The sequence below is a fragment of the Xiphophorus couchianus genome, chromosome 12 (assembly GCF_001444195.1).
Source record: "Xiphophorus couchianus chromosome 12, X_couchianus-1.0, whole genome shotgun sequence".
In the NCBI taxonomy this organism is placed as follows: Eukaryota; Metazoa; Chordata; class Actinopteri; order Cyprinodontiformes; family Poeciliidae; genus Xiphophorus; species Xiphophorus couchianus.
Genome location: NC_040239.1, coordinates 13,663,058 through 13,671,438, shown reverse-complemented (window position 1 = coordinate 13,671,438; position 8,381 = coordinate 13,663,058). Strand labels below are relative to the sequence as shown.

Below are 8,381 nucleotides of genomic sequence, written 5' to 3'. Positions count from 1 at the left end.
ATAATAATAATAATAATAATAATGCATTTTATTTGTCAGCATCTTTCAAAACACCCTAGAACACTTTACAAAATTAAAAACACAAATTAAACAGTAAAAAAAAAAAAAAAGACTACAAAACCACAAAATAACTAAAAATTGTTTTGACACAAAGGATACTCAAGTAACTGGTCATAAAATCAGATTTTATATTTTAAAATATATCACTAAACAAAACAACTATAAACTTATGTCATTTATATGTGATGTGCCAAACTTTATAAACTGCATAAAATTAATACTTACATTACGCAATGTGTAGCTGTGTGTCAGTAATATTGTAACTTTCAGTGATAATATAAATGTAATATATAATATAATACATTTATTTTAGTATATGACTATTGTCCTGTGTTTTATTAATATATTATTATTATTATTTTGCTAGCTACATGCTATGTATTTAATTATTCTCCTTTTCTGAGTTTGTTTATTCAGTGTTCTGTTTGTAATTTTACTGGATTTATGCAAATGGTCTTTGAGTGTTTAGAGAAGCGATACCCTACTATAATAATAATAGTAATAATATTATTATTACTATTATTATTATTATGAACAAGTGTGTGTCTGTGACACACACTTGTTAACAATTTTGGTTTAATATGTTTTATTCTAAACAATTTTTGGTTTAATATGTTTATTCTTTCATCATTGAAGATACTTATGTTGGATAGAGTATCCAGACATTTTACTCGCGTAAGAATTGCAATGGTTCATAATAATATTACTCAAGTAAAAGTAAAAAGTACAGTGCAGTGAAACTACTCCTAAAAGTGCATTTTTTCCAAAATGTTGCTCCAGGAAATGTAATTGTGTAAATGTAAGTGAATACCCATCTCTGAATTTAATTCAGTTTATTTGCATAACGCCATTCCACAGCCAAAATAATCTGATGATACTTTACATCCCAAAATATGAATCATATCAAACCAATACAGTCCTATCATGAAGACAGATTTAAATTCAGTTACATATCATTTCAATCTACATTTTAGTAATATTAAATGCACTTATAACTTTTTATTTTATTTTACATACGTTATACAACACAAATCTGTTCACTGCTACATGTTTTCTTTCATGATTTAACAACTTGGATAAAGAGTTTTCCTTCAATCGATTGAGTCAACCATCAAGCACATTTTTTTGTCTCTATTTGTTATTAAAATATTTAAGTGTTATAAAAAGAAACCTGTGATGGAGTCAAATTATTGTTTTTTTCAGCACTCCAAATTCAGAAAGAAAAAAATAACTTTTACTATCAATAATGACATTTTAAAGTTTGTATAACAACCAATCATTTTACTTTATTTGAATATACAATTCGTACAAAGTTATCAAGAAGGTGAAAAACTGTAAAATAAAAGAAAATATGCAGCAATATATAACCTCAACTTTCCTGGAGTGGACAAAAAGTGCTCTCTTTTTGAAATACCCGTCTTCATAAGTCCACAACATTTATTTTAATCTTATCATGGCTTTAAACAATCTTTTTCTAAATAAAACTATTTAATGTTGCACTCAAATTCAAGCCACATCTTCACATTTCAAAAGGAAATACAGGCGTCTAGCAGGCCTTGGCATCCTCCTAAACTTAGAAGAAATAGACCTTCTCGTAGGCAGTAAAGTTTGAAGTGTAGACAGGAGTGAACTTGTAGATCAATGAGGCGTCTTCCTCCTCAGGAGAGTCAAAATGATGGAAACTCTTCCGTCCTAAATAAAGCACAGATGATTATCCTCACATTACAGTTGAAGCTGTAACGAGAGGATAATTCTCACCTAATTCTTACCTTCATTGATAAAAAACTCGGCTATCTGCGACGACAACCGAACAGCATGACTGGAGTGAGGAAAGCTAAACTTTCTGTTCCACTGAAAGCGGTTCACCTCGGGATGCCACTGCACTCCGTAGAACGGATACCTTTTGCCTGGCAGGGCAGAGGAAACGAAAGGACGTTCTGTCACCGCCCGGCTCAAGAGAAACAGTCTGGCTTTTCACTTCCACACTCAAATAATCGAATAACCTTCAATGGTGGAGACGAAGTGAGCTCCATTTTCAGCAACGTTCGTTGACAGCAGGGAGAAGAAACCGCTCAACTTCTCGTTTTTCTGGAAAGCCTGGAAGAACAGTTTCATTTTCCATTTAAGTTTTCAACATTTCACCACATTATAGCTGGAAACGCCAATGTATTTTTGTAACAGACCAACACAAAGTAGTTTGTATTTGTGATGTTGGAGGAAAACAGAAAATCTGAGAAGTGTGGCAAGCATTTTTTTTTTTTGCTCCAGTCGCAGCAGCAGGTTTTTCAGGCTTTCAGGCTATACTTTGCAAAATAGCTCAAGCTCAATTAGATGGATGGAGACTATTTGTGAACAGCGAGTCTGGCCACATATTCTTAATTGGATGTAGGTTTGGACTTTGACTAGGCCATTGTAACTTTTAAGAACATGTGCTGATCTGAACTCTTCCTTTGTAACTGTGGTTGCGTGTTTAGGGTAAATGTCTCAACTTAAAGTGCAACTAAACCCAAAATCAACTTTTTTCTTTCATTTTTGGTGACAAACTGCATAAATAAGTTAATTAGGGTTTTATCTTAATGTTTCTGTGCTAATTTAGATGTTTTTGTGTAAATTTGTTTAGTTCTGCCTAAACAGTCTCACTCCTGAGGTTGAACCCTGGCTCAGGCAGTCGGATTTTCCTATTGGTCATAACGGTACAACTTGTTTGATAACTACGTCACATTACTGTTTGTTCTGGTATAAAACCATCTCATTCAGAGACATTTATCTTCTACATTGTGGTTGGCTGATCACATTAAAACATACGTATGGAACAAAATATGGAAAAGTTCAAGCGGTGTGAAAACTTGGAAAATGTACTTTATTCTAATGATTATTATGCTTTTCTTGCTCCTAGAGTTGCTGTCAAAAACAGCGAACAGCGTTCATTACTGTGCAGTTCAGATAGATGGCTTGATTTAATGTGACTCAGGCATTAAAAGTACAACAATACGCCTGATTTTAACTGTGGATGTGGCTGAGGTGCCCATCTCTGATCGTCCAAACAGTTTGCAAGAAAAACTACGTCTACGTATCTATCAAGTTGTATCACACACTTCCAATAAAAAATATGTATTTGCATGAAAAATATGGCGTATTTTCCTTTTAGGGGTAAAAACAACAAAAGAGGAAGATACCTCTACTGTCAGGCCATAATTGTGAAAATTGCCAGTCAGAGGTTCTTCTGTCAAAGCCTTTATTAGCTCTTTAGAAAAACCTTGGAACATCCTGCTGGAGTGGGCTTCTGTAGAAATAAAAGCATTAATTTAGAAACATGAAAATGCATCTCTGTAAAGTTTAAAACTAAAATTGAAGATGTTTAGATATATACTGATGTCCAAATTTAGATGAAAAGTTGACAGACTGCAGACTTTCAGTATCTTTCTTCAGGATTAATTTGAACAAATCTTATCTTCTAACAATTATCAAAAATTATTTCCAAAAACACTTTGTGTTGGGGAGGTCATTTTATTCACTATAGCGTAAAAATATCAGCCGTTCCTGTTTAACTTCCCTCTGCTGACCCCAAATGTTGGGATTCGCATCATGTATGTTGCAAAAAAACATGAAGTTTAACAACAGTTTATATTTCCTTAACCTAAAAAGCAATCCAAGCGATTAAAAGATGTCAGTGATGCCACAGAAAGGTTTCACCTGTGGTTAGGTTGAGGGGCAAAGCCTCATTTCTAGCTGGAGTTGCTGAGAGCAGATTCTCTTCGGCCACCAGCACAGTGAGCAGCTGCATGCCCAGACAGGTTCCCCAGATGGGGAAGAAATCCCCTGCATCATTGGCCTGGAACAAGCACACTCATTTTACTTCCCTACGCTCCTTAAACAAAAGAAACGTGAGAACAATGCATAACCTTTAAAGGCTGTTTATAAAATCTTTCTCACTTTGTGGCCAAAGAGCATATAGATGGATTACTGACTGGGTCTAACACACAGAGTCAGCAAAGCAGATACAAATTAGGAAACACAAATAACTTCAAAAATGAATGACGACAAAGAAATGCAGAGCAGCAATTAAAGCACAAGTACGTGAAGTGTACATGTCTTAAAAGCATGCAAAGCTTTCTATTTAGATGCCCTGATTGAATGCAAAGAAACAGATTGGTAGTGAAAAGGATGCAAAATGAGGGTGAAAACACACAAAAATTACAATTAACAAAATGAAGAACAAATCACAGTCAGTGCTGAGAAAATTTTAGAAATATTAACCAGAAAGTTAAAGAAGATGCGTTGTACCCACCGTCAGAGCGAGTTTATAAAAAATCTTGGCCACCCTGGCAAAGTCTGAGGTTGTCAAATCTACGGCTCCACCAATGAGAAACAGGCTGAACACCACGAAGAAATTAAAAATGGTAAATATTTTAATTAAAGATTCAACTGTTCTCCTGTAGAATAATAAATATGTTGGGTTTTCTCACCCATTTATCTTCTTGAAGATGCTTTCATACTCCGCAGTAGAAAGAGTCAATCTGTCAAACAAAACAGCTCAGTCAGTGGTCATTTAATGTTTATGCATTTTACAAACAGAAGCATTCAGATATTATCACATTTTTTAAAAAATCATCAAACATTTAATACATGTTTTTATTGTATAGTTGAGAAATTTTCAACTGGATCGAGATTAGGGATTGGGAAAAGCATTCCAGAAGCTAAATATGAACCACCCAAAGTAAGTTAATCATGTGTCCAGGATTATTTTATATTATAAATAATTTATTAACTGACATTTAGGAAGAGTTATGAAGCCATTTCTAAGACTGTGGGACGCCAGGGAGTGAGAGTTGTTCTACACAAGTGGGGTAAACATGGAAAAGTTGTGAACTTTCCCAGGGTTGTCTACTAAAAATAGTCCAGGATCTAATCCAACAGGTCACAAAAGAACCAAGAACAACATCTAATGAGCTTCAGCGCCGTTGCTTCATCACTGAGGTTCTGGTCTAAAGTCAGAGCCACAGCTGAACAAAAATGACACAAAGTCTGTCTGCCTTTCAAACAAAATCTTAATGATCCCAAAGATTTTCAGTAAGATATTTTATGCACTGGAGACAAACATGGTGTGCGTGCAAACCTGCTTCAATAAGCAATAATCAATTTATCACAAGATAACACGAAACAAGCATGATTATTTGTTTTTCTCATGTGTCTCTTTCTACAAATGACTGGATGACCAAAGGTTTCATCCACTTTATTTGTTGTTTTGTTTATTTACTTTGCATATTTAAAATGTCTTCTGGTTTTAGCATTAAATGATAGTTAGAAATTAAGATTGATTGATCTTACATTACTTCAAAATGGTTTCAAAAACAACAATGTTATAATTTATCACAATGACTTCTTGGGTAATACATCATCCAGGAAAACCTGTTATAATGACAAGGCTACTTTCAAGTCCATATAGTCCATCTCTGAATGACTGTATTCAGTTTTTGAAGTGGCCTAGTCAAAGTCTGGGATTAAATGCTACTAGGATGCTGAAGCCTGCCTTTAAAAGAGTGTTCACGCTCGAAAACCCCCAAATGTGGCTAAATTGAACAATTTGCTAAGATGGGAGGACTAAACTTTCTCCACATGGAGGTAAATGACTGCAGTTATCACAAACTGGATAGCAGTTGTTGCTGCAAAACAAGTTAAAATCAGGTACTACATTAGTTTTTGACTAATCCATCCATGTATTGTGGAATTGTCTTTTACTACAGGGTCACAGGAGGGACAGTCTCTTTCTTCAGAAGCCATTAGCGAAATTAAAAGCCATCACAAAATAAAAAAGTTTTTAAAAAATAGAACGTTGTTTTCCTCACAATATTAAACCTCTTCTTATCATCTTGCTACCATTTTCACAGGTAAAACCAGCGGCGCCTCCAACCCACCTAATCGGCATCACCCTGCTTCCCCCTGACTCGATGTAGTTGACGTAAGAGTCGGGTATGTATGTTTCTCCAAAAGGTTTCATGACATCATCTGAGACCATCTGAGTCAAAACACCTGATCAGCAAAACAAATCACAAAAACAATCAAACGTGGCTGTGACAAACTAATTTCACTGGGTTTCTTTTACGCGCAGAACTCCTAAATAAAGTTTCTTACCAATCACCGGTCTGTCGTTCAGCGTCTCCTGGTTGAGATTAGCAGGCATGGCTTCATGGCAACAGATGAGGCAAATGGAAAACAGGAAGAAGCAGATTAAAAATCTTCTGCTAGGCATCTTCCCTCTGAACAATTCAGCAAAAAATGATTCTTACAAACCTGCCAGAGGGTTCAGTTTGTGATAATAGTAACTACATACTTATATATATGTAGAAGTAGAGGCGGATACAGTCAGAAAGGGGAAGTGAGGAATGCCCTGCTTTGCATGTGATGTCTGTTTTACTGCACATGCCGGTCGGACAAGTTCACTGCTGACGTAAGCACAAAAATATCCTGCAGATGACATGGAGTTTTTGGGAAAAGTTTCATCCGTTGATGTGGTAAACAGTCCAGGTTCATGCATCTCACATGGGATTTTGCAAAAAGAACTTGCTGCAGGTCTCAGTGAAAATCAGAAAATGTGGTGTCAGACAAGATTGTGCGTGTGAAAATGAAAGCAGTAGTTTAAGGCTGTTTCCGTTTCAGTAATTAAGAGTCAGTAAGAGTCTGTGAAACTCCAAACTTATTCCAATGAAGCTGCACAAGCATTTTGGAAAATCTGTGGCTTTTATGTGCATTTGAAAAACTTTCCTGCTTATAAAACCTACAAGGAAACATTACTTATTAGGCAACCTGTTCTGAAGTTCTTGGATTACATAACATTAGGGCACAACTTCTTAAAGTTAGGAAACTTCATTGGCCAATATGAGCGCAATGAAATGGCAGTAAAGCAAGCTGGCTGAAATAACTTCAACTGCTGTGTTAACACTGATAAAAGACCATCCTGGATAAATTAAAAGTGACCTATTATGCTGCCTTGAACAGGTTAATATAGGTCTATACAAAACATGTTCATTACATTTTTTTGAGTAAAATTCTTCTTAGATAATGAGATGTTACTCTGGCTACTTTCAGAACTAGCTGTTTTAGAGTCTCCTGTCATTCAAACCCAAATAAGCTGCTGCTGGCCACTAGACATTTACACTCGCATGTGAAAATGGCTGCAAACAGATGTGAAATTATACCACTGTACAACTTTGAAAAGCAGAAGTAGAGCCATCTGCACAACCAACAAAGATGCAGCAAGTAGTTTCTGGATGGTAAGACAACAACAAAACACTTATCTTATCCATCAGCTGTTGTGCAGCACATATAGCAGTAAAATCAGCTGACCAAACGTTCTGGAGCTTAACTTGGGTTGCTAAGTAACAGACTGGGCTTTGCTTGGGTTGCTAGGTAACAGGCTGGGCTTACTGGGGTTGCTAGGTGAGGGGCAGTGCCTGCTTTTTTTGTGATGTTACATTTGGGAGGTTTTTCAAACGGCACATTAGTTATTTATAAAAAATATTTCCCTGCCAATTTACAGCTAATGTTTAACAAATTGTGTTTCTCAAAGAAAGTTTCTGGCAAAGTACCACAAACCAGGTCTCTGCACACTGTAAAACATTTGAAAGAGGTTTATCTTGAAAATGAAGGCCCACCTGCTGCCTCGAAAATAAGTCAACAAGAAAATTGTATTGGTTCTAACTCAAGAATTAAAGTTCATGTAGTTGATTTAACAACAAGAGACAAGTTGTCTAAACATTGGTTTTTAAGTTCATTAATTTTGAATTGTAAGTTTTAACTTAATGCTGCAATTTAAACCAAATAATTATTTCACAATACTCCTGAAAAAACTGCCCTCACCTAAAGAGCATACGTTTCTCTAGGCTTTTTAAAAATGGTCCTAAAGAACCAGATATTATGGTTTAAGTAAACTTCAGTATTCAATCAAACAAAAAGTTTGATTGAATACAGTAAATATGTAATCATATTTACAGTAAATATGTGGCCATATTTACTGTAAATATGTAACCAAACATCCTCTAAAAATTCTCTTTCTTTTTATTCCGGCATTTAGAGAAGAGAAATAGTTTTTATACTCATAACTGACTCCAAACAGGAAACGTTTGTCTGATTTTAATCCAGACAACTTAGTGGTCAGACTGTCTGTTTTTCTAAAGTCTCACTGATGAATGATGCATTCTGCAAGTAAGATATTGACTGCTTATAAAGACTAGTAGAACACTGTTTCATAAAAACAATGTCACTTTTTCTGTGCTGATCATTTAAATGTTTTACATATTTCCCTTTTGCTCCACACTCTACAT

General features: G+C 35.2%; 1 protein-coding gene across 2 annotated transcripts; it reads right to left on the bottom strand.

Moving 5' to 3' along the window:
• Window positions 1–878: 878 nt before the first annotated feature.
• Window positions 879–6,497, bottom strand: LOC114155218 (gamma-glutamyl hydrolase). Of its 2 annotated transcripts, none has more exons than XM_028034999.1 (10): window positions 6,392–6,497; window positions 6,193–6,243; window positions 5,976–6,090; window positions 4,527–4,577; window positions 4,349–4,433; window positions 3,754–3,892; window positions 3,237–3,343; window positions 2,064–2,157; window positions 1,830–1,967; window positions 879–1,752 (listed from the first exon to the last, which is right to left on the bottom strand). In XM_028034999.1, exons 1-10 carry the CDS (start codon window positions 6,480–6,482, stop codon window positions 1,634–1,636), a joined length of 990 nt encoding a protein of 329 aa, XP_027890800.1. In that variant the 5' UTR covers window positions 6,483–6,497; the 3' UTR covers window positions 879–1,633. The 2 variants fall into 2 exon arrangements, with proteins under 2 accessions (XP_027890800.1, XP_027890801.1); XM_028035000.1 differs by having other exon boundaries at window positions 6,352–6,468.
• Window positions 6,498–8,381: the final 1,884 nt, after the last annotated feature.

Excerpts from the sequence above, each read along its gene's own strand:
- LOC114155218 (XM_028034999.1), bottom strand. The coding sequence starts at position 6,482 with ATGTGCAGTAAAACAGACATCACATGCAAAGCAGGGCATTCCTCACTT. Across the intron at positions 6,244-6,391 it reads CTACTTCTACATATATATAA|CCATGCCTGCTAATCTCAAC; the intron begins GTATGTAGTTAC and ends GTTGCCATGAAG. Across the intron at positions 2,158-3,236 it reads ATTATGGCCTGACAGTAGAG|GCTTTCCAGAAAAACGAGAA; the intron begins GTATCTTCCTCT and ends CTGTTCTTCCAG.